Genomic DNA, 25270 nt, shown 5'->3' with positions numbered 1-25270 from the left:
CTGGTGTTGACCAACAGGGATGAACCAGTTGCGACCGTGAAGGTGGGCGGGAGCTTGGGAGGAAGTGACCATGATCTGATGGAATTCAAGACCCTAAGGAAAGGAGGACACGAGAACAGCAAAACAAGGACACTGGACTTCAGAAAGGCGGATTTCAGCGGAGTCAGCCAAATCGCAGGCAGGGTCCTGTGGAGGGGAGAGAAGGAGTCGAAGGGGGCTGGCAGTTCCTAAGAGCTGTAACACTCAGGCTATTCGGAGGCAGAGGAGAGAGAAGAGGAGCGGCAGGAGGCCAATGTGGCTACACGAGGAGCTTTCTAGCTCTCTACAAACCCATAGGGACAAATCCAGGGAACGGAGGGCGGGGCACGGCTCCAAGAGAGTGGACGTGGCAATAGTGCAAGCATGTAGGGACAAAATCAGGAAAGCCAAGGCAAGGAACGAGTTACAGCTGGCAAGGAATGTTAGAGACAACAGGAAGGGGGGTTCTTCAAATCTGTCAGACACAAAAGAACAATCCAGGACAGTGCGGGTGCGCTGCTCAGTGGAGAAGGTGAGCTGGTAACGCTCCTCCAGCCCCTGGATCATTGCCATTGCTCTTCTCTGAGCCCCTGCCTATTTGCCAACGCCCCCCCCGCCCAGCCTGGAGACACCCCCTCTTTACGCAGTGTTCCGGCCGCGCTCGCTCCGGCCGTGCATGTACCGTACCGGCATTGCCCTCGAGTCCCAGGATTTGGTGATAAGAAGCCGAGCAGAGTTCCCTTTGCAGTCTTTCTTGCTTTCTTCCCAAGTCTTCTCCTCCTTCGAGACGAACAAGCACTTTCCTCTGTACAACACCCAGTCTGCCGGGCAGCAGCCTGGAGGGAAGAGGGAGTGAGAGGCTCAGAGGCGCTCCTGGCCCTGAGTTCAGCTAACAGGCTCATGCCCTGGGCCGTACAAAGAAGGCCTGGTCCCTCCCCAGGGGCTCACACTCCCCCAGACTCCAGGCTGCCCCAGGAGCTGCTCCGAGCAGGTGGAGGGCGGGGGGGGAGGGTTCTCGAGGGTTTGGGGCAGGCTGGGAGCTGAGTCCAGGGCTCAGATACAAGTGTAACTGTTCATGGGGTTCAACATTTCCCTGGTGGGGTAAACGAGCGGCATCTCCCTGTCCTTTTGCTCTCCCCCACCCCCGGGGATTCAGCCACCGTGAGGACGTGGACACTGCTCCGTTACAGCTCTGGCCGGAGGGCTGGGCAGTGATGCGCGGACAGACTGAGCCCTTCTAGGGATCGGGCTGTTTCCCTCGTTCTGACAGAGCTCCTTGTTCCGTGTGAGCAGACGGCGACGCGCTGCCCGTGTCACCTGGCAGCCGCCTCCTCCCCGTGCCCCGCTCTGCCCGTTGGCGAGGCCCCAGGCTGTCTGCGATGGTGCGTCGTCCTCAGGGCTGGGATTCTGCCCTTGGCGAGGGTGCAGGGCCCTGGGTGTCTCCACCGCACCAGAGCCCCGGCTGGAGAGTCGCCCAGCTCGCCTGCCTGGGAGCCCGGGCCAGGACTGGCAGGGGCAGCCTCAGGGAAGCTGATCTCATTTTTTATTGCCTGGGATAGTTTCTTTGCCTGGGGTGGTTGAAGCACCAAGCGCGTCATGGGCACAAAATATGACTCAACCTGCCCCGTGTGTGGGCATTTGCTACAAGAAGTCCCAAAGGCGAACGGGCCGTTGTGTGCTGGGCCCCATGGGCTGTTTGTGCGCGTCGCCCACTTCTGAACACATGGGAGAGAGGCCTGGACCTGGATTGTGGGGCTGCAGGTCGGGTCTGAGGAGCGCCAGCAGATCGGGGGGGTGGGGGCAGGGAGAGCAGGGGGGTGCAAGCAGAGCTCAGTGGTGGAGAAGCAGCCCGAATTCAGTTAGTCCAGGTGTTATCTCTTAGCCAGACTGAATCATGGGAGCTCGGCTGACTAATTAGCATGTTCATAGTTTGTATTTGGCCAGCACCCTTTCTCCAAAGATCCTAGCTTGTGTCTACAGATAAACCGTTAGACAGGCTACATGTGGCAGGCATTGCTTCGTGCACCCCTGAGACGCAGCCACCTCTGGGGTGGGATGCAGCGTGTTTAACAGCTGAAACAGCAGGGGGATTTAGGGGAGCTGGTTGGAACTGGGCCAGGACAACGGGTTCACGTCCCAACTCTTATTCCATGGAACCAGCCAGTGCCCACCACCCGGGGTTTTCTGTCTCGTCTCCAGCACTGATTGCCGCCCCCACCCCGCCCTCGCCATCAATACACACACACTCCCCTGCACCATGCAGACCTGGGGGCCAGCACTGCCTGGGGGAAGAGCTGCCCCTCCTGAATGACCAGAGCCACTTGCTGCAGCACGGCCCTGGCCCTGGGTGCTCCCCCGCCCCAGAGCTCAGCTGTCCCTGCTGGGGGGTGGGGTGCCCCAGTGACCCCCACCCCGGGAACCCAGTACCTGTTTGCTCGCAGGGGCGGATGCTGGACAGGGCGCTCTCCGTTTGGTTCAGCTTCTCTTTAATTTCTCTCTTCTCCTCCTGTACCCTCGCCAGCTCCTCCTTCGTTCCCTCTAACGCGGCCTCCCGCTCTCGCAGCTGCTCCTGGGTGCTGTTCTCCTCCTGCCGCATCAGCTCCAGCTCCCGCCTGGCCTGCTCCAGCTCCCTCGCCGTCTGCTCCAGCTCCCTCGCCGTCTGCTCCAGCTCCCTCGCCGTCTGCGCCAGGGTCGCCCCCTTGGTGCTGACTTGCTGGGAGAGGCGGCTGCTCTCGGCCTCGTGCGCTCGGGACGCCTGCTGCAGATGCTGGGAAACCTGCCAGTCTGCAGGGGACAGACAGCGTGAGCCTGGCCGGACGCATAGGCCGACGGGCACGTGCCAGCAAGGCAGGGTGGGGCCGGGAGGGCGACTCAAGAACTGGGCTCACTCATCCACCCCAGCAGGGCCCTAGGGGGACAGGGACCCTCCCGACCGTGGAGAACAGCCCCGTAATGCTGTTGTATCAACCAGGCAAGGTACTAACAAGCTTCAACAGGACTTTATTTTTGAAGTGGAAACCTCTTTACCAAGCTGCTGCTGCACCCTCGGTAGTTTTCTCCCAGCCTCTCAACTCCTCCCCGCTCCTTCCTGATTCCTGTCCTTTCAGACTCCCAACAGCCAGAGCTCCCAATTCTAATAATTACAAGCAACATCTAAACACCACATTCACGCCTCTCTTAAGAAACTCTCCCAATTAAAATAAACATTATTGTTCTAACCACAGGAACAAATATGAAACAAGACACTATACTGTTGGCAGAAATATGACACTGAAAACACTGTAGATACTACATAACCTAGTCTCTAGTCCAGACAGGTGGTCATCTGGGTCTGACAGGCCGTCTCTCAAGCCCCGGTTCCAGGTCAATGTCTTGTTGTGTTGGTACCACGGTGAAGTCATCCCATGCAGACTGGGCGTTGGCATAATCTCCTCTTGGTGCATAGGCAGGTGCAAGATAAGAAGCATTCCATACTCGCCCATCAGAAAGTCGATAGGTGTAAGGTCCCTTCTTTTCTATGATTTTAAGAGGAGCTGTGAATTTATGGTCCCCTTTGCGTAAAGCTCCAGGTTTTCGTATTCTCACGAAGGAACCACACTCAAACTTTGGTTGCTTAGCACCCCGCCGCTTGTCTGTGAAAGCCTTAGACTTTGCTTGGTTCTGTTCAACTGTTTTTCTGACATCATCCTCGGTTGGGGCATCAGGTCGTGCCTTTAACAATCCAACAATGTTCAGTTTAGTATTCATCTGTTTCCCATGCAGTAACTCTGCAGGCGATCTTTGCGTGGTGGCATGTCGTGTAGCCCGGTATGCTTGCAAGAAATCAGTTGTGAAGGGTATCCACAATCGCCCTTCCAGTTTAGCCATTTGCAAACTCTCTTTCAAACTTCTGTTAAATCATTCAATTTCCCTACTGGCTTGAGGGTACTATAGGGATGACCTTCTGTATAAAATGTTCCTCTGTGCTAGAAAAGTTTCAAACTCCAGGGAAGTAAATTGACGACCATTATCTGAAACCAGTTCTTTGGGGTTACCTTCCCTGCTAAAAACTGAAGAGAGGAACTTAATTACTGTAGCAGAAGAGATTTGCGATGTAAACGCTACCTCAGGCCATTTACTGAAATAGTCTATTAAGATGATGGCATAATGGCAGTCAATTGGAGCAGTATCAAAGGGTCCTACAATGTCAATTGCCACTTTTTCCCATGCAGATTCAGGAAGAGGAACAGGCTGTAATGGAGGGGTACATGTCACTGCTCTCTTATCATGCATTTGGCAAGTGACACAGGATTTTATGACTGCTTCAGTTTGAGAGTCCATCCCTGGCCACCAATACAGATCCCGTAGTCGTTGTTTGGTTTGGACAATTCCTGGATGAGTATCGTGTGCCAGGTGTATGAGTTTTGACTGTAATTCTTCTGGCACAAGGAGCCGGTGTGTACCTGGTAGCACACAGCCATCAAACAAAGTTCATCCTGAACTCTAAAATAAGGCAGCAAAACCGGGTCAAGGTTTTTAGGGTGACTGGGCCATCTCTTTGTCAGAAATTCCTGTAGTTTTTGTTGAATTGGACACGCTGAACAAGTAGCTTGAAATCGTTCTCTTGTAACTGCAGTGAGAGCACTTGTAATAAGCGCAACCACGACATCCTCATCCTCCGGTGGACCATCTGGTGAAGGCAAAGGCAGGCGAGAAAGGCAATCGGCGACCACGTTTTGGTTTCCAGGCTTATATTCCAGTTCATAACTGAAAGAGAGTAGTCCTGCAGACCCTCGAGCAATACTATATCCTGCTCTTCCCAGTCCTTTCGTGGTGAGCAACGTCGTCAAAGGGCTGTGGTCTGTGCGCAACTTGAACCTGCGGCCCCACGGGTAAGTTCTCCATCTTTCCATAGCCCAGACACAAGCAAGTGCTTCTTTTTGGACTGTAGAATATTTCCTCTCAGCATTACTTAGTCTCCTTGAACCAAACGCAAGCGTCCTCTCTGTGTTGTCCTCACGCAGTTGTGTGACAACAGCCCCAAGGCCATAATCAGAAGCATCAGTAGTTACAACTGAGGGCAATGCAGGACTGAACAGTGCAAGTACTGGACTATGAACAATCAAGTCTTTCACCGTTTCGAAACTAGCTTGTGCGTCTTCTTGTCCACACTAAGGTTGAACTTCTCCGTAGTAATTCCCGTAACAGTTCAATGACAGAAGCATAACTGGAAATGAGTTTTGCATACCAGGAGGTAAGACCCAAGAATGAATGTAAGGTTTGCAAATCTGTTGGAGAAGGAGCATTTGAAATTGCCAGGATATGATCTGGATCAGGTTTTAGTCCAGCCTGTGAAATTGTATGCCCCAGAAAGGAGAGTTCAGTTTGTCTAAATTTGCATTTGGACCTATTGCGTTTGAGGCCTGCTTTGCTGAGGCAGTTTAGTACAGACTGCAGGTTATTGTCATGCTCCTCAGAAGTATTTCCAAACATGATAATATCATCCAGATAGCACTGAACTCCATGTTGATTCTTCAGAATCAATGACATCATTTTTTGGAAGGCACTTGGGGCAGATGCGAGACCATATGGAACACGTTTAAAACGAAATAGTCCCTTATGTGTAATAAATGCTGTGAGGTCTCTGCTATCTTCATGCAACGTAACCTGGTGGTATGCACTCTGCAAATCAAGAGTAGAAAACATCTTTGCTCCACGGAGTTCTGCAAATGCTTCTTCTATGTGAGGAAGAGGATGGCTGTCAATCACAATAGCTTTATTTGGCTCCCTTAAGTCCACACAAAGGCGAATGCCTCCACCCTTCTTCTGCGTCACTACGACAGGTGAAACCCATTCCGAGGAGTCGATCTCTTCAATAATGTCCTTTTGAACAAGTTTTCTCAGTTCCTCTGAAACAGCTTCCCTGCCTGAAAATGGTAAGCACTGTAACTTCTGTTGCACAGGCATCACATTATTCCGCATTTTACCTTTATGCAGAAACCCATAAGCACAGCCGCATTTCTCCTCAACTTGGTGTTGGGTCCCAGCTGAAACTGGTGTGTGTACCGCAGGAGCGCTTTGCTGAGGAAGATCAATTCGTCCATTAACTACCCTGAGATTTAAAGCAGCCAATAAATCTCTGCCAAGGATAGGAGTGCCTTTGTGGACAATGTAGAACTCTGCAGTTACACAGCAATCACCAAAAGTAACTATTGCTGGCAGGCAGCCATGTACTGGAATATGGTTTTTCAAATAGCACACCAAGTGAAGTCTGGGTTCAGTAAGAGGCACGTCTTTAAAGTAAGGCAGAAAGATGGAATCAGGTAGCATAGATACTGCTGAGCCAGTGTCCAACATTAGCTGAATAGAGTGTGGTTTGCCTGAGGGTATACCGGAAACGTTTACAGTGCACTTTATTTGTTCTGGAATATGTGCAGTAGTGATTTTGTCCACGCTCAGCACAGTAACATCTGGTATTGTAACTGTATGCACCTGTTTATTGAACTGGCTACTGCGACATACTTGAGCAAAATGTCCAGTCTTTTTGCAATAATTGCACTGAGCTACTTTTGCTGGACATCCTGTGTAGCTTGCAAGGTGTTGTGGGGATCCACAGCAAAAACATGCTTTTCCTGTATTTTTAATTTGCTGATTCGGTGGTTTTAGCAACATCTAAACACCACAAATGCCAGAGCCTCCAGCAGCGGTGACGGAGACTCAGGAACGCTGGGCCGAGGCAGTTCAAACAGCTGGGAGGTGAGTGGGGGCTGCAGCCAGCAGGCAGCCTCCGAACCCACAGCGAGGGGCCCCGGGTGCCGGCCAGCGAGGGGCTGGGCAGAGCGCCCTGCAGGCAGCCAGCCAGGGCCAGCCGAGTGCCCGCCCAGCAGCCTTTCCTGGCCCTGCCAGGGACCCGCCTGTGCCCTACAGCCCTTGGCCAGCGGAGCTGGGGAAGCGTCAGCCCCACCATGCGCTGACTGGCCCCAGCAACATCTGTGCCGGTGGGCGGGTGCCAGGCGGGCAGCGGGTAGAGGGCCCAAGAAACAGGGCCCCGCCCCTCCCCCCATGGGCCCCTCCCCAGAGAGGATTCCCTGACAGGGGCTCCCATGGCTCCCTTGTGACAGGGCCCCCCACATTTTCCTGGTAACAGGGCCCCCACCTGCCCTGGGACAGGGCCCCCCACATCTCCTTGGTAAAAGGTCCCCACCTGCTCTGGGACAGGGCCCCCCACATCTCCCTGGTAACAGGACCCTGCCTGCCCCAGGACAGGGCCCCCAAATGCCCCGGACAGGGCCCCCCATGGCTCCTCAGCTGGATCCGTGTTGCTGCTGGGGAGGTTTCCTGAGCTGCAGCCCAAACTCTCCTTTGCTCGGGTTCACCCCTCCCCGCGCCCTGTGTTGCCCTGACCCCCCCCCATGGGGCCCCCTGCCCCCCACATCATCACTCCCCACATGCAGCTCCTTCCCTCTCTCCCCTGGCCGGGCGTTTTGTCCCCACAAGCCCCCCACAGCCCGAGTCCCCTACTCACAGCGAACCCCCAGGCCGATGGTGGTGGCCAGAAGGAAGAGGCAGGTCCCCAGCAAGCCAAGGGGCAGGTACCGTGTGCTCCACCATGGCTCTGCTGGAGAGAACCAGCTGCGTTAACGCAGGGGAACCCTGGGCACCAGGTCCCCCATCTCCTTCCCCCAAGAGGGCAGCGTGTCTGGGAACCCAAACCCACGGCCCAGCTCCCCCCTCTGGCCACCCAGGGAATGGGGCTCAGCCCCCCAGGAAGGCAGTGGGAGCCAGGGGAGAGCTCCCAGTGCCATGGGGCTGCAGGGACACGACCCACCCGGGCTTAGGCTACCAGCTCCGGTTCCCCCACAGTGCGTGGCTGGCAGCGTGGTGGGGTGGGCGCCGAAGCCCTGCCCATGCAGTGGGCCACGCACCCAGGCTTTGCCCTGTGCTCCTGCCCACCCAGCTGGGGCCTCTGCCCTCACCCAGCCACACTCCCCCATCCCCATCCCCACCAGGAACAGGGACACCCTGCCCAGGGGCCGGGACAGGCTCCTGGGGGCATGGCCAGCACCAGCTGCTGGAGTGCTGGGGAGCGCCCCATGGGCAGGTCTGGGCTAACCCCAGGTGCTGGGTCATTCCAACCTGATCCCTGAGCCAGCCGGGCGAGGACCCCGCAGACAGAAGAGCCCCAGCAGCCCCCCAAGCCCGTCCCCGGGGCTGGGCCAGGTATCGCCTGGGGCCTGGCCCAGCCCCCTAGGGAGACAAGGGACAGTTCACTATAGCGCCCGTCCCTGCCCAAGAGGTCTGTTCTCTCGCGTTCAGAGCCTGATGGGGGCCGTGTCGGAGGGGGCTGCGTGGGGGGTCTGAGCTCCTGTGAGTGGGCTCCATGCCCCTTGTGTGGGCTCTCCCCACGTATGCCCCACCAGCCGCTGGATTTCCTCTCTGTGGCCAGGCGGCCTGCTCCAGACACTGGGCCTGGGGCCTCGTGCCTGGCTGGCTACTCTGGGCGCTCACAGCTCCACTCAGAGCTGGGTGAGCGGCAGGGCCCAGGCCCCAGCCCCTCCGAGCGGCAGCGGGAGGCAGCTCCAGCCGGGCACCCGCAAAGGAGGCTCCAGCGAGCATCGGCCGCAGCAGCTCTGTAGGGCTCCACGCCCCAGGGGCTCTGCAGCCAGTGGGGCACAGGACACAGCCCTTGTTATCCTATACGGCAATTCGTTACCATGGCCCGCTTGTGTTGAGGTGTGTGTGGATCTACCTCACGTACCTGTTATATGTGTAACCCTTCTGCCCATCAGCGTTGGCAGCAAGAAGGGCCGGGTTCAGTATCTAGGGGATCCATTCCCAATAACACAGTGCAACCGGCTCGAGCCCCCACCCAGTGACCTGGGACAATTACACACCACACCCTGGGCACCTCTGAGAGGCAAAACTTCCCCTCTCGCAAGCACGGAGTCTGAGTGCAGCCAAAGTCTTTTGATAAAGGAGGGAAACAATGCAGCATTATGTTGGGGAAACACCCCCAACAGGATTCATAACACCAACCATGAGCAAAAGACCCACCCCCAAGTGAGTTGGGCAGTGTCCTCTTCCTCTCAGGGTCTTAAGTCCAGCAACCCAAAAGTCACCCAATTCTCAGCCCCTGTCCTTAGTCAGTGCAGCCCCAGAGTTCAGAACTTCATCTGCAGAGTTCACCTCCCAGCCCAGGTGGAAGGTACGGAGGCACCTTACACGCTCCGCTGCTCAGGGCCAATTGCCTCACTGCTGTGTGGGGTCCTGCTCTGGTCCTCTCCACCCGCCACTCACCAATGTGCCCTCAGGGCCACCCCCCACTTAACACAGCTCTCAGTGAGTTCAGCTGTTCGCAGAGGAGCCTCACTGCTAGCACACCTGCATAAGCTTCTTGCACCAGAATCACTCGCCCAGAGCAGATCTCACGCTTAAACCCAGGTCTCAACGATTTCAGCTCAACAGCATTTTACAAGACTCTTATCTGAATCAGCTCTATTATTACACAGTGTTTAAAAAAAAAAACCCCACCCCCAAGAAGACAGCATTTCAAAGCCCAACTACCTCTCCTAAGCCCCAGGCCTTTGGAACCCATGTCCCTTGCCTAGTGAGTGCTTCTCAGCTGAGGGAGAGCCCCTCAGGCATAAAATGCCAAGTACAGTTCTACTGTCCTGGATTCAAATAACCAGGATAAGAACACTTTATTACTCCTGCCCCAATAACAAAGAGACCGGGGATCCCACAGCAGGCAACGTGACCTTTGGGCAAGCAGTCCCATCATGCTAGGCGGGGTGGGTGTGCCCATGCAAACGAGATCAGCCCCTGAAGGCCTTTTCAGCTCAGCACCAGATGTCAGGGGAGAGCTCATTCTGACTCTACTTACAGAGATGTCGATTCACTGCCACGACACTCTGGTGGTTGGTTGTTCCTGTGGTCAGAAATTCCCCTTAAACCCTCAACTTTCAGCTCCCCAATACTTGGTGTTTCCGTTGGGTCGTTGATCTCTTCAAAGCTCATAGACCTCAAGACGTATGCTAACTGCAGACGCTAATGTCTTACAGGAGACAGGCCTGTCGGCTGACTCTCACTACAGCAGCTAAATATCATGAAGGTGTGACCAAGTGGGACAGTTCTTAATGTTTCCTCTGAATAGTGTGGGGGTGCCTCAGTTTCCCTTAGGCAGTTCTTAAGAATCTAGGGGGTGGGGTAAGGGTGTATGATCCTTGCAGAGCCCTAGACGGCATGTGTATGCAGGAGTCTGGACACAGAGAATGGCCGACATCCTCTTTTCTGGCAACTGATGACCTGGCCCTTCCCCCCTGCAAGGTGAGAGCTAAAGTGTTGGAGAACAAAGGAATCAGGTGACCTCCTGGCCCGGGAAAGGGACAAAGCCCAGAGGAGGAGGGGCTGGAGGGAGTTTCAGTTTGGGGCTGGCTGGGACATGGAGTGAAGGGCAGACGGGGTTGTCTGGCTCACTGGCCCCAAAATGGACCCAGCTGAGGGGTCCCGTTCTCTGCACCTACAAGCTCTGTGTTAGACCATGTTCCTGTCATCTAGTAAACCTCTGTTTTACTGGCTGGCTGAGAGTCACGTCTGACTGCGGAGTTGGGGGCAGGACCCTCTGGCTTCCCCAGGAGCCCTGCCTGAGCGGACTCGCTGTGGGAAGCGCATGGAGGGGCAGAGGAGGCTGAATGCTCCGAGGTCAGACCCAGGAAGGTGGAAGCTGTGTGAGCTTTGTGTCCTGAAGACAGTCTAAACCAGTCGGAGAACACTTCAATCTCTCTGGTCATGCGATTACAGACATGAAAGTTGCTATATTACAACAAAAAAACTTCAAATCCAGACTCCAGCGAGAGACTGCTGAATTGGAATTCATTTGCAAATTGGATACAATTCACTTAGGCTTGAATAGAGACTGGGAGTGGCTAAGTCATTATGCAAGGTAACCTATTTCCCCTTGTTTTTTCCTACCCCCCCGCCCCCACAGACTTTCTTGTTAAACCCTGGATTTGTGCTGGAAATGGCCCACCTTGATTATCATACACATTGTAAGGAGAGTGGTCACTTTAGATAAGCTATTACCAGCAGGAGAGTGGGGTGGGAGAAGGTATTTTTTCATGCTTTGTGTGTACAAAAAGATCTTCTACAATTTCCACTGAATGCATCCGATGAAGTGAGCTGTAGCTCACGAAAGCTCATGCTCAAATAAATTGGTTAGTCTCTAAGGTGCCACAAGTCCTCCTTTTCTTTTTGCTCACAGAAAAGCGACTGCCCCAGAGTCCTGACTGGCTTCATGGGGAGCAGTTCCAGAGCATCGCCCAGGGACTCCGTGACAACTGGTGGCAGACATGGGATCTACTGCACCCCATGGGTGGCACTTCCTGCAGTAAGTGACTGGGGAGCAGTAAAACGAAGAGGGATTGACGAGAACCAGGCATGCTGAAGGCTCAGAGAGGAGCGGTTTCAGAGGGCGGTTAATCCCTGGGAGTGTGTGACCAGCAAGAAAGACTGTGCAGTAATGGGGTCCCCCTGGGGACTGCAGTGAGCAGTCTCACGGGCGGAGGAGCCTGCAGCTTGGCCCTGGGAGAGAGAATCATAGAATCATAGAATATCAGGGTTGGAAGGGACCCCTGAAGGTCATCTAGTCCAACCCCCTGCTCGAAGCAGGACCAATTCCCAGTTAAATCATCCCAGCCAGGGCTTTGTCAAGCCTGACCTTAAAAACCTCTAAGGAAGGAGATTCTACCACCTCCCTAGGGAACCCATTCCAGTGTTTCACCACCCTCTTAGTGAAAAAGTTTTTCCTAATATCCAATCTAAACCTCCCCCACTGCAACTTGAGACCATTACTCCTCGTTCTGTCATCTGCTACCATTGAGAACAGTCTAGAGCCATCCTCTTTGGAACCCCCTTTCAGGTAGTTGAAAGCAGCTATCAAATCCCCCCTCATTCTTCTCTTCTGCAGGCTAAACAATCCCAGCTCCCTCAGCCTCTCCTCATAACTCATGTGTTCCAATCCCCTAATCATTTTTGTTGCCCTTCGCTGGACTCTCTCCAATTTATCCACATCCTTCTTGAAGTGTGGGGCCCAAAACTGGACACAGTACTCCAGATGAGGCCTCACCAATGTCGAATAGAGGGGAACGATCACGTCCCTCGATCTGCTTGCTATGCGCCTACTTATACATCCCAAAATGCCATTGGCCTTCTTGGCAACAAGGGCACACTGCTGACTCATATCCAGCTTCTCGTCCACTGTCACCCCTAGGTCCTTTTCCGCAGAACTGCTGCCTAGCCATTCGGTCCCTAGTCTGTAGCTGTGCATTGGGTTCTTCCATCCTAAGTGCAGGACCCTGCACTTATCCTTATTGAACCTCATCAGATTTCTTTTGGCCCAATCCTCCAATTTGTCTTGGTCCTTCTGTATCCTATCCCTCCCCTCCAGCGTATCTACCACTCCTCCCAGTTTAGTATCATCCGCAAATTTGCTGAGAGTGCAATCCACACCATCCTCCAGATCATTTATGAAGATATTGAACAAAACCGGCCCCAGGACCGACCCCTGGGGCACTCCACTTGACACCGGCTGCCAACTAGACATGGAGCCATTGATCACTACCCGTTGAGCCCGACAATCTAGCCAACTTTCTACCCACCTTGTAGTGCATTCATCCAGCCCATACTTCCTTAACTTGCTGACAAGAATACTGTGGGAGACCGTGTCAAAAGCTTGCTAAAGTCTAGAAACAATACATCCACTGCTTTCCCTTCATCCACAGAACCAGTAATCTCATCATAAAAGGCGATTAGATTAGTCAGGCATGACCTTCCCTTGGTGAATCCATGCTGGCTGTTCCTGATCACTTTCCTCTCATGCAAGTGCTTCAGGATTGATTCTTTGAGGACCTGCTCCATGATTTTTCCAGGACTGAGGTGAGGCTGACTGGCCTGTAGTTCCCAGGATCCTCCTTCTTCCCTTTTTTAAAGATTGGCACTACATTAGCCTTTTTCCAGTCATCCGGGACTTCCCCGGTTCGCCACGAGTTTTCAAAGATAATGGCCAATGGCTCTGCAATCACAGCCGCCAATTCCTTCAGCACTCTCGGATGCAACTCATCCGGCCCCATGGACTTGTGCACGTCCAGCTTTTCTAAATAGTCCCTAACCACCTCTATCTCCAGAAGGACTTTTGCAGTAACAGGGTTCCCCTGGGGATCGCAGCGAGCAGTCCAAGGGGCGGAGGAGTCTGCGGCTCGACCCTGGCAAGGAGGTGGTGACCTCGAGAAGGGCTGGCACATGAGGGGTTCTACCTGGAAACCGTGGGGAGCTGAGAGCACACAGGCCTGTGAGTCCTCAACAACTTGGGAAGAGCGGAGTGACGGCCTGTCACCGTCTCCTTAAGAAGGACATTGTAACCCTGTGCAGAAAGAGAGGGTTGAGCATTGGAAAGTTCACCAAAGCACAGTTAATTGTGCAGCTGGAGGAGGATGACCGCTCTAAGGAACAGATTCCTGACCCCAAATGGGGCAAGAGCAGGATCTGGGAGCAGCTGGAGTGGGAGCCAGGCATCCCCAAGACTCCTGTCCCCGACCAGACGAGGTTCTTCGCGATTGGGTTCCCCATTCGGGGATCGGAGATGGATGGGATTGGAGCTGAGTCCGAGAGAGCAAGAGGACTGTGGGAGACAGCGAGAGCCCGAGAAAGAGCTGCAGAAGCACCAGAAGCATGAACTGGCGGTGGGGGAGTGGAGAGGCCTAGGGGACCTCCCCGGGGTGAGTGGGGATAGACCCCGGGGGGCCAGTTCCGCAGGGAACCTCGAGACTAAATTGCTGCCCCTGGTTAAGGAAGGGGGGGATGTAGATGCCCATCTCACTGCCTTTGAGCAGGCTGGAGATTTGAACCAGGGGGACCCTGCGGAAAAGCCCCGGTGTCTAGCTCCCTTGCTGGGTCCCAAGACCATAGACTCCATCAGCCAGATGGGTGGGGAGGTGGACAGGCTCCCACTCCAGACCCCAACCTATGTCTGTGTGGAGTTTCCTGGGGCCAGGCCCCTCGGACCCCCAGTGGGAGCGGAAGGTGATGGTCAATGGGGAGACATTCCTGGGGTGGCGAGATCCTGGGACAGAGAGAACTGGTGTCAGGCCCTGGGTGGTGCAGCCTCAGAGGCTGAGGGCCTGTGTGAGCTGGGTGAGGGTCCCAGGGACGAAGCCTCTGTCACGGAGTGCGGGGGAGTCCGGGCCCTGCACCCCTCTTCCTGGGATTCACTGAGACTCTCAACCAGCCAGTAAAGCGGAAGGTTTATTGGACAACAGGAACACAGTCTCAAACAGAGCTTGTGGGTACAACCAGGACCCCTCAGTCAAGTCCTTCTGGGGGAGCAGAGAGCTTAGACCCCAGCACTGGGGTTCCCTGAGTTCCTCCACCCAGCCCCAAACTGAAAATAAACCCCCCCAGCAGGCTCCCTTCTGCAGCCTCTGTCCACATTCCCGGGCAGAGGTGTTACCTCCCCGTCCCCATCCTGGCTCAGGTGACAGGCTCTCAAGTCTCCCATCCCCAGGACACATTCCCAGGTCAGCACTCCCCCCTCCTTGCTGCGTCACATCGTCACATCTCTCCCCCCTTCGAGACTGAACTGAGCGGGGTCACTGTTACCAGTGACCTGGGGAAGTTCAGGGCCCCCTCTCCGGGACAGCGCATCCGCTATCAGGTTGGCCCTTCCCTTCACGTGGACCACGTCCATGTCGTAATCCTGCAGGAGCAGGCTCCATCTCAGGAGTTTGGCGTTGGCTCCTTTCATCTGGTGCAGCCAGGTCAGGGGAGAGTGGTCGGTGTAGACGGTGAAGTGTCGCCCGAAGAGATAGGGCTCTAGTTTCTTGAGGGCCCACACCATGGCCAGGCACTCCTTCTCGATGGCCGCGTAGTGTTGCTCCCGGGGTAGCAACTTCTTGCTCAGGTACATGATGGGGTGTCTCTCCCCCTTTTCATCCTCCTGCATTAACACAGCCCCCAGTCCCGTGTCGGAGGCATCGGTGAACACCACAAAGGGCTTGTCAAAGTCTGGGTTTGCCAGAACTGGGCCACTGACCAGAGCCTCCTTCAGCGCCCGGAAAGCCTCCTGGCACTGCTCGGTCCAGACCACCTTGTCTGGCTTCCCCTTCTTGCATAGCTCAGTGATGGGGGTGGCTATGGCGCTAAAGTGGGGCACAAATCTTCGGTAGTATCCTGCCATCCCAATAAAGGCTTGGACCTGCTTTTTGGTGTGGGGAGCGGGCCAGTCTCTGATCACCTCCACCTTGGCTGGTTCCGGCTTTAGGCGGCCACTCCCCATCCGATGGCCCAGGCAAGATACTTCAGCCATCCCCACCTTGCACTTCTCCGCTTTTACAGTCAGCCCAGCCCCCTGGAGTCAGTCCAGCGCTTGTCTAAGCTGGGACACGTGGTCCTCCCAGGTCTGGCTAAAGACACAGATGTCATCAATATACGCCACGGCAAAACTCTCCATCCCCCTCAGGAGCTGGTCCACCAGGCGCTGGAAGGTGGCCGGCGCTCCCTTGAGGCCGAAAGGCAGGGTCAGGAACTCATAGAGCCCCAGAGGGGTGATAAAGGCCGATTTCAGTCGGGCATCTGCATCCAGCGGCACTTGCCAGTAGCCCTTTGTAAGGTCCATGGTGGTAAGGTACCGAGCTCCTCCCAGCTTGTCTAGGAGCTCGTCCGGCCTGGGCATGGGGTAGGCATCAGATACAGTGATGGCATTGAGCTTCTGATAGTCCACACAGAACCGGACCGACCCGTCCTTTTTGGGGACCAGCACCACCGGCGAGGCCCAAGGGCTGGCAGATGGCTGGATCACCCCCAAAGCCAGCATGTCCCGGACCTCTCTTTCCAGGTCCTGAGCAGTTTTCCCTGTGACTCGGAAGGGGGAGCATCTTATCGGCGGGTGTGACCCTGTCTGCACCCGGTGGACAGTCAGATTAGTGCGTCCAGGCTGGTTGGAAAACAGCTGTCGGTAGGGATGCAGCACCCCCCTGACCTCAGCTTGCTGGGCAGGGGTTAGCTGATCCGAGAGGGGAATTGTTTCCAGGGGGGAACCAGCTCTGGTCCCAGGGAATAGATCCACTAAAGGGTCATCTCCCTGCTCTTCCCACTGTCCACACACGGCCAACACCACATTCCCCCTGGCATAATATGGCTTCATCATATTCACATGGTACACCCGGCGGTGGCGCGCCCGGTTCGACAGCTCCACCACATAGTTTACCTCATTGAGCTGCTTGATGACCTTGAAAGGGCCCTCCCAGGCGGCCTGTAGTTTGTTCTTTCTCACGGGGATGAGAACCATCACCTGATCCCCGGTGGCGTAGGCACGGGCCCGTGCCGTGCGGTCATACCAGACCTTCTGCTTCCTCTGGGCTCTGGCCAGATTCTCCCTGGCCAGGCCCATGAGTTCAGCCAGTCTCTCTCGGAAGATCAGGACATACTCCACCACTGACTCTCCATCGGGAGTGGCCTTCCCCTCCCATTCGTCTCTCATCAGGTCCAGGGGTCCCCTCACCCTCCTGCCATATAACAGTTCGAAAGGCGAAAATCCGGTCGACTCCTGGGGCACCTCCCTGTACGCGAAGAGCAGGTGAGGTAAGTACTTGTCCCAATCCTGCGGGTGCTGGTTCATAAAGGTTTTCAGCATCATCTTCAGCGTCCCGTTGAACCTCTCCACCAGCCCATTGGACTGGGGGTGATAAGCTGAGGCCCAGTCGTGCCGGACCCCACATTTCTCCCACAAGCACCGGAGCAGGGCCGACATGAAGTTGGAGCCTTGGTCTGTCAAGACTTCCTTGGGGAACCCCACGCGGCTGAAAATGGTCAGGAGCGCATCGGCCACGGTGTCGGCTTCAATGGAAGCTAAGGGCACTGCCTCGGGGTAGCGGGTGGCAAAATCTACCACCACCAGAATGTATTTCTTCCCCGACCGGGTCGTCCTGCTGAGAGGCCCCACGATGTCCATGGCCACCTTCTGGAAAGGCTCCTCTATGATGGGCAAAGGTTTCAAAGCTGCTTTCCCCTTGTCCCGGGCCTTCCCCACCCTCTGACAGGGGTCACAGGATCGGCAATACTGACTCTCTCTCTCTGCATCGGGGGGCGCCTGTTCTTTTGGGACTCCTCCCGGCTACCCCCTGACCGACTGTTCACAAACTCGTCGGCCAGCTGCCCTGCGTGCTGGGGGTTCTCGAGCTTTTTGTCCACCAGCCACAGCCTCAGGTCGGAAGGGCACTGATCATACAGTTGCTCCAGTACGATTAGGTCCAGCAGGTCCGCTTTAGCTCGGGCCCCAGCTGTCCACTTGCGGGCATATCCCTGCATCCGGTTGACCAGTTGTAGGTAGGTGACCTCAGGCGTTTTACGCTGACTCCGGAACCTTCTCCGGTACATCTCGGGGGTCAGCCCAAACTCACGGAGCAGGGCCTGCTTGAACAGTTCATAGTCCTCTGCCTCCGCCCCTGTCATCCGGCTGTACACCTCCACGGCTTTGGGGTCCAGTAAGGGGGTGAGGAACTGGAGCCTGTCTGCAGGGTCAACCCTGTGCATCTCACAGGCCTTCTCAAAGGCCGTCAGGAAGCTATCTATGTCCTCCCCCTCCTTCCGCTGGGCCAGGAAGCACTTATCAAAGCTCCTTGCAGTCTTGGGTCCCCCCGCACTCACCGCAGCCGCAGCCGGGGCCCCACTGCTCCTCAGCCTGGCCAGCTCCAGTTCATGCTGTCTTTGTTTCTCCTTCTCCTGACGTTCCCTCTCCTTCTCATCCTGCTCATGTTAACATTGTTTCTCCTCATGTTGACGTTGTTTTTCATGGACCTCCAGCTCCCTCATTTTCATCTCTCACTCCCATTCCAGCCGCATCCGCTCCAGGGATGGGGAGCTCCGCCGGGAGGATCCCCTGCTGGCTGCCGGGGTCAGGGTGCCCTCAGTATTCACTGGGCTTCCCCCAACCCCTTCCCCAGGCATAGGTAGGAAGGGTCTCGGGATGTCCTCGGCAGCAGTCTGACCCCTACCAGCCCGGTCAGACCCCAGGGCCCACGCTGCGTCTGCCGGGCGGCTTCCCTCCGGGACAGGGATCGGGTCATCCAAGCGATCCCTCTCCTCCAACTGGGCAATCAGCTGTTCCTTGGTGGACCTCCCGATGCGCAGCCCCCTCTGCCTGCACAGCTCCACCAGGTCGCTCTTTAGGCGTTTAGCGTACATCTCCCTGCTGGCCACTCGCAGGCCGGGCAGCTTTCCACGGTTTCCAGGAAAAGCCCCTCGTGTGCCAGTCCTTCTTGAGGTCACCACCTCTTTGCCAGGGTCGAGCTGCAGACTCCTCCGCCCCTGGGACCGCTCGCTGCAATCCCCCGGGGGACTCTGTTACTGCAAAAGTCCTTCTCTCTGGTCACACACTCCCAGGGGTTAACCGCCCCCTGAAACGGTCTCTCTCTGAATCTTCAGCACCCCTGGTCCCCGTCAATCCCCCTTTGTTTTACTGCTCCCCAGTCACTTACTGCAGGAAGCGCTGTTCACGGGGTGCAGTACATCCCACCGCTGCCACCAGTTGTCACGGAGTGTGGGGAGTCCAGGCCCTGCACCCCTCTTCCAGGGATTCACTGAGACTCTCAGCCAGCCAGTAAAACAGAAGGTTTATTGGACCACAGGAACACAGTCTAAAAGAGAGCTTGTGGGTACAACCAGGACCCCTCAGTCAAGTCCTTCTGGGGGAGCAGGGAGCTTAGACCCCAGCCCTGGGGTTCCCTGCGTTCCTCCACCCAGCTCCAAACTGAAACTAAACCCCCACACAGCAGGCTCCCTCCTGCAGCCTCTGTTCACATTCCTGGGCAGAGGTGTTACCTCCCCCTCCCCCTCCTGGCTCAGGTGACAGGCTCTCAGGTCTCCCCTCCCCAGGGCCCATTCCCAGGTCAACACTCCCCCCTCCCTGCTGCGTCACATCGTCACAGCCTCTCGCCCTGCCTGTGGCCCAGATCCCTGTGCAGACCCAGGAGGGGTGAGGCTGGCTGGCCGTTGGGGTGCTCCAGGATAACAGCTGTGAGACCCTGTTGTGGGGTGAGTGTGTCTCTTTGGGATAGGATCCAGGCCCTTTTCCTGTAACTGCCAAGGGTTTGAATTTGAATCCAGGGAACGATGCAGTGAGGAAAGCAGTGAGCTCGCTGCCTGCCCCCACTGGGACAGCAAGGGCAGCGCTGAGCACAGTGGGAGCTGAGACCCCAGCTGAGGTGGGGGAGACACAGGCAGGGCAGGGGATCTGTGGGGAGTGGCAAGGTGCTTGTGTGACGAAGTGGGACTGTTCTTAATGTTTCCTCCGAATATTGTGGGGGTGCCTCAGTTTCCCCTATGCAGTTCTTAAGTATCTAGGTGGTGGGGTAAGGGTGTATGATCATTGCAGAGCCCTAGAGGGCAGGTGTGTGCAGAGGTCTGGACACAGAGAATGGCCGACACCCTGTTTCCTGGCAACTGATGGCCTGGGCCCCCCCCACCCCCAAGGTGAAAGCTGAAGGGTTCGAGAAGAAAGGAATCAGGTGACCACCTGGCCCAGGAAAGGAACAAAGCACAGATGAGGAGGGGCTGGAGGAAGAGTCAGTTTGGGGCTGGCTGGGACATGGAGTGAAGGGAAGACGTTGTTGTCTGGCTCACTGCCCCCCAAAATGGACCCAGCTGAGGGATCCTGTTCTCTGCACCTACAAGCTCTGTGTTAGACCATGTTCCTGTCGTCTAATAAACCTCTGTTTTACTGGCTGCCTGAGAGTCACGTCTGACTGCGGAGTTGGGGTGCAGGACCCTCTGGCTTCTCCATGAGCCCTGCCTGAGCGGACTCGCTGGGAGAAGCGCATGGAGGGGCAGAGGAGGCTGAATGCTCCGAGGTCAGACCCAGGGAGGTGGAAGCTGTGTGAGCTGTGTGTCCTGCAGACAGGCTGCTCACAGAAAGGAGACTTCCCCAGAGTCCTGGCAGGCTTAGAATCATATAGAATCATAGAATATCAGGGTTGGAAGGGACCCCTGAAGGTCATCTAGTCCAACCCCCTGCTCAAAGCAGGACCAATTCCCAGTTAAATCATCCCAGCCAGGGCTTTGTCAAGCCTGACCTTAAAAACCTCTAAGGAAGGAGATTCTACCACCTCCCTAGGTAACGCATTCCAGTGTTTCACCACCCTCTTAGTGAAAAAGTTTTTCCTAATATCCAATCTAAACCTCCCCCACTGCTTCATGGGGAGCAGTTCCAGAGCATCGCACAGGGACTCCGTGACAGCTTGGTAAGGAAAGTTTGGATGAGCCTAGGCAGCCTTGTGAGCTGATGGCTTTGTCTAGTCAGCAGGGTGGGAAGGCGAGGAGAGTGGGAGATGAGTGTCCCTGGACCTTACCTGTTAGCTGGGTGGAGAATTGGGACAGTGAAGGAAACGTGCCTGTGTCTGTCAGGGGTATTGACTTGCCTGTGGCGGGAGCTACCCTGATCTTCAAGCAGTTGTCTGTGACCAGCCTTGTATGCTGGGACAAGGGGAAAGAGATCCCAAGCTGTGTGTCTGGGAAAGGAGAAAGTGTGTCCGGCTCTTCTTTGTCTGTGGAGCAGACAGAAGGGGCCTTTCAGCCTGTGACGGTTGAGGGGAGTGCAGTTGTCTCAGAGCTGGTTCTGGATTCAGCTAAAGCCCAGGAAGGGAAGGGTCCTAAGTTTGTATCTGCTCGGGAGAATGGCCCTGTAACTAGGTTGCATCCAGTTAGTGTCTCTGCAAAATCCCAGAGACCAGACAATTCTGGTGCTTGTATTTTGCCTGTTGCTAGTGTGTTGTTGGAAAGGGTGTCGCAACTCTGTCTAATCAGGGTGAGATCCTAGCCAGGGCACAAGGAGACCATGAAGATGATGTGATTGTGTTACCTACTGAGGGTGTGGAAACCTGTGGCAAGAAGGAAAAGATTCCTGAACTTGTGTGTGGCAAAGGGAAGGAGAATGCTTCTGACCTTTTATCTAGGAAGTCTGTAAGTTTGCCTGAAAGGGGATTTGCAAAAAGAAAAGGAGGACTTGTGGCACCTTAGAGACTAACCAATTTATCTGAGCATGAGCTTTCGTGAGCTACAGCTCACTCATGCTCAAATAAATTGGTTAGTCTCTAAGGTGCCACAAGTACTCCTTTTCTTTTTGCAAATACAGACTAACACGGCTGTTACTCTGAAACCTGAAAGGGGATTGTGTAGGAATCCGCCGGATGGGCCAGAGGTAATTCTGGATGTAAGGGAGACCCAGAAAGAGTCTGTTGTTGCTCAGGAAAGTGTTCCTCTAGAGCAAGCCCTAGGTGAAGAGGGTAAGAGCAGAATTTCTGTGAGGGGTGAATTGTTGCATAGAAAAGCCCTAGGGAAAGGAATCCTCATGGAGTCTTTGCAAGCAGTTTACTGCAACTGAAGGGTGTGAAAGTGATTTAATCAAGAAAGTTTCAGTTCCTAACAGCCAGAAATTTTCTGTTGTGAATGGATCCACTGACTTTCCTGTTGAAAGATCCAGTGTGGAGAGCTTTGAGAAGGTCTCAGATGAAGTGAAAGCTGTTAAGAAAGTTAAACAGTCCTATAACCAAGTGGCTGTGTTTGGCCAGCTTGTTGGGGAGAAGACCCAATCCCAGTTTGACCCCCTGGGGTTTTGGGGTGGCCAAAGGGCACGGGCCGCAGAAACCTTCCCACATGCATCCTGCAAGTGCTATCGACCACCCCCGACCTAAGGGAGGGCGTGAAACTGGAAGGGCCTGGTGTAACTCCTACCAAGGAATGGGAAGGATGCTGGGGCATCCATGGGAACGTTGGTGGCTTCGAACATCCCAGGTCACTGGCTAAAGTGACCCCGGTCATTTCAATCTCGAAGGGGGGAGAGATGTGTTGAAGTGGGACTGTTCTTAATGGCTCCTCTGAATAGTGTGGGGGTGCCTCAGTTTCCCCTAGGCAGTTCTTAAGTATCTAGGGGGTGGGGTAAGGGTGTATGATCGTTGCAGAGCCCTAGAGGGCAGGTGTGTGCAGGGGTCTGGACACAGAGAATGGCTGACACCCTGTTTCCTGGCAACTGATGGCCTGGGCCCTTCCACCCCCTCCCCGCCCCCCAGAAGAGAGCTAAAGGGTTGGAGAACAAAGGAATCAGGTGACCTCCTGGCCTGGGAAAGGGACGAAGCCCAGAGGAGGAGGGGCTGGAGGGAGTTTCAGTTTGGGGCTGGCTGGGACATGGAGTGAAGGGCAGACGTGGTTGTCTGGCTCACTGCCCCCCAAAATGGACCCAGCTGAGGGGTCCTGTTCTCTGCACCTACAAGCTCTGTGTTAGACCATGTTCCTGTCGTCTAATAAACCTTCTGTTTTACTGGCTGGCTGAGAGTCCCGTCTGACTGCGGAGTTGGGGGGCAGGACCCTCTGGCTGCCCCAGGACCCCGCCTGGGCGGACTCGCTGTGGGAAGCGCAGGGAGGGGCAGAGGAGGCTGAATGCTCCGAGGTCAGACCCAGGAAGGTGGAAGCCGGGTGAGCTGTGTGTCCTGCAGACAGGCTGCTCACAGAGAGGAGACTTCCCCTGACTCCTGACTGGCTTCATGGGGAGCAGTTCCCGAGCATCGCCCAGGGACTCCGTGACACCTGCCTGGCTTGCTCCCCCCGGGACCCCGGGCTAGGGGCAGGGCGAACAGCCACACACTCACCTTTGCTCTGCTCCGCCCCTTGCCCCCGCCTCACCTCCCCAGGCTGGGCCAGCTGGATGTTCGCGTAGGTGAGCTCTGCCTCCTCCTCGTCTGCGGGCGCTGCAGGGAGAGGGCGCTGGTCAGTCTGCAGGCCTGGCTCAGGGCAGGGGGCGGCACCGCGCAGGGGGCAGGTCAGCTCTTACCTGCCTCCCGCGCCCTGGAGCACACGCTGCTCCCCACAGGGGCCTTCACGAACTTCAGGTCGGCATAAACGACGCTCTGGGCCATCTGGGAGCCGGCTGCAGCTCCGGGGCTCGCTGGGGAGGGGCTGGCAGTGCCTGTGCAGTGCTGGGAAGAGAGAACCCGGCTGTGCCCGCGGTGCCGGCTGTGGAGGGACCGGCTGTGTCCGCGGTGCCGGCTCTGGGGGAACCGGCTGTGTCCGCGGCGTCGGCTGTGGAGGGACCGGCTGTGCCCGCGGTGCCGGCTGTGGAGGGACCGGCTGTGCCCGCGGTGCCGGCTGTGGAGGGACCGGCTGTGCCCGCGGCGCCGGCTGTGGAGGGACCGGCTGTGCCCGCGGCGTCGGCTGTGGAGGGACCGGCTGTGCCCGCGGTGCCGGCTGTGGGGGAACCGGCTGTGCCCGCGGTGCCGGCTGTGGAGGGACCGGCTGTGTCCGCGGTGCCGGCTGTGGAGGGACCGGCTGTGCCCGCGGCGCTGGCTGTGGAGGGACCGGCTGTGTCCGCGGTGCCGGCTGTGGAGGGACCGGCTGTGTCCGCGGTGCCGGCTGTGGAGGGACCGGCTGTGTCCGCGGTGCCGGCTGTGGAGGGACCGGCTGTGCCCGCGGTGCCGGCTGTGGGGGAACCGGCTGTGCCCGCGGTGCCGGCTGTGGAGGGACCGGCTGTGTCCGCGGTGCCGGCTGTGGAGGGACCGGCTGTGTCCGCGGTGCCGGCTGTGGAGGTCCCGGCTGTGTCCGCGGTGCCGGCTGTGGAGGGACCGGCTGTGTCCGCGGCGCCGGCTGTGGAGGTCCCGGCTGTGTCCGCGGTGCCGGCTGTGGAGGGACCGGCTGTGTCCGCGGTGCCGGCTGTGGAGGGACCGGCTGTGTCCGCGGTGCCGGCTGTGGAGGGACCGGCTGTGTCCGCGGTGCCGGCTGTGGAGGGACCGGCTGTGCCCGCAGTGCCGGCTGTGGAGGGACCGGCTGTGCCCGCGGCGCCGGCTGTGGAGGGACCGGCTGTGTCCGCGGTGTCGGCTGTGGAGGGACCGGCTGTGCCCGCGGTGCCGGCTGTGGGGGAACCGGCTGTGCCCGCGGTGCCGGCTGTGGAGGGACCGGCTGTGTCCGCGGTGCCGGCTGTGGAGGGACTGGCTGTGTCCGCGGCGTCGGCTGTGGAGGGACCGGCTGTGCCCGCGGTGCCGGCTGTGGAGGGACCGGCTGTGTCCGCGGTGCCGGCTGTGGAGGGACCGGCTGTGTCCGCGGCGTCGGCTGTGGAGGGACCGGCTGTGTCCGCGGCGTCGGCTGTGGAGGGACCGGCTGTGCCCGCGGTGCCGGCTGTGGAGGGACCGGCTGTGTCCGCGGTGCCGGCTGTGGAGGGACCGGCTGTGTCCGCGGTGCCGGCTGTGGAGGGACCGGCTGTGCCCGCGGTGCCGGCTGTGGAGGGACCGGCTGTGCCCGCGGTGCCGGCTGTGGGGGAACCGGCTGTGTCCGCGGTGCCGGCTGTGGAGGGACCGGCTGTGTCCGCGGTGCCGGCTGTGGAGGGACCGGCTGTGTCCGCGGTGTCGGCTGTGGAGGGACCGGCTGTGCCCGCGGTGCCGGCTGTGGAGGTCCCGGCTGTGTCCGCGGTGCCGGCTGTGGAGGGACCGGCTGTGTCCGCGGTGCCGGCTGTGGAGGGACCGGCTGTGTCCGCGGTGCCGGCTGTGGAGGGACCGGCTGTGCCCGCGGCGCCGGCTGTGGAGGGACCGGCTGTGTCCGCGGTGTCGGCTGTGGAGGGACCGGCTGTGTCCGCGGTGCCGGCTGTGGAGGGACCGGCTGTGTCCGCGGTGCCGGCTGTGGAGGGACCGGCTGTGTCCGCGGTGCCGGCTGTGGAGGGACCGGCTGTGTCCGCGGTGCCGGCTGTGGAGGGACCGGCTGTGCCCCCGGCGCTGGCAGAGGATCTAGCTCACTCGCTCTGTGGCAGAAGAAAAGGGATCTCACAGACAGCAGGAAGCAGAAGTTTGCATAGAGCTGGGAGTAGGTGGGGCCGGCCAAGCGCAGATGGGCTCTCGCCAGCAGCCAACTTCTCTTTTACTTTCTCCAAGCAGAGAAAGTCCCGACCCCTCCCCTGGAGCTAATGAACTTACAGGAGCAGGTTGGAGGGGCTGGAGCGATCCACCCCACGCTCTGTACGGAGATGCCCAGCCTGGCGGAGGCAGAGTTGGTCCAGACCCCACCGGGTTACCGGGGAGGGGCCTTTGTGGCTGGGTGACTCTGGGGAGAGCAGAGCAGCTTGTCTGCTGGCAAGAGCTGCAGCATTGATTTGCCACCCCTGGCCATGTGCAAGGTGCTGCTCAGACAGGGACGGAGACGCTCTCCCTGCCCTGGGAGCTACGCTCGGCACCGGCTCCATGCAGAGGGCAGG

The 25270-nt window shown here is 57.3% G+C and overlaps 1 protein-coding gene across 1 annotated transcript in view; it reads right to left on the bottom strand.

The window, feature by feature from the left end:
* LOC140911997 (B-cell differentiation antigen CD72) overlaps positions 1 to 22952 on the bottom strand; it is a 40750-nt gene extending 17798 nt beyond the window's left edge. Inside the window, exons 1-5 of the mRNA XM_073346151.1 lie at positions 22868 to 22952; positions 22686 to 22784; positions 7523 to 7612; positions 2446 to 2802; positions 706 to 854 (exon numbers count right to left, since the gene is read on the bottom strand). Of these exons, the coding sequence (XP_073202252.1) occupies positions 706 to 854; positions 2446 to 2802; positions 7523 to 7612; positions 22686 to 22784; positions 22868 to 22952 (780 nt within the window). The remainder of the gene's footprint in view (positions 1 to 705; positions 855 to 2445; positions 2803 to 7522; positions 7613 to 22685; positions 22785 to 22867) is intronic.
* Between the last annotated feature and the right edge of the window lie 2318 nt (positions 22953 to 25270).

Source organism: Lepidochelys kempii, chromosome 5 (assembly GCF_965140285.1).
Source record: "Lepidochelys kempii isolate rLepKem1 chromosome 5, rLepKem1.hap1, whole genome shotgun sequence".
In the NCBI taxonomy this organism is placed as follows: domain Eukaryota; kingdom Metazoa; phylum Chordata; order Testudines; family Cheloniidae; genus Lepidochelys; species Lepidochelys kempii.
This window is presented reverse-complemented; position numbering and strand designations above follow the sequence as displayed.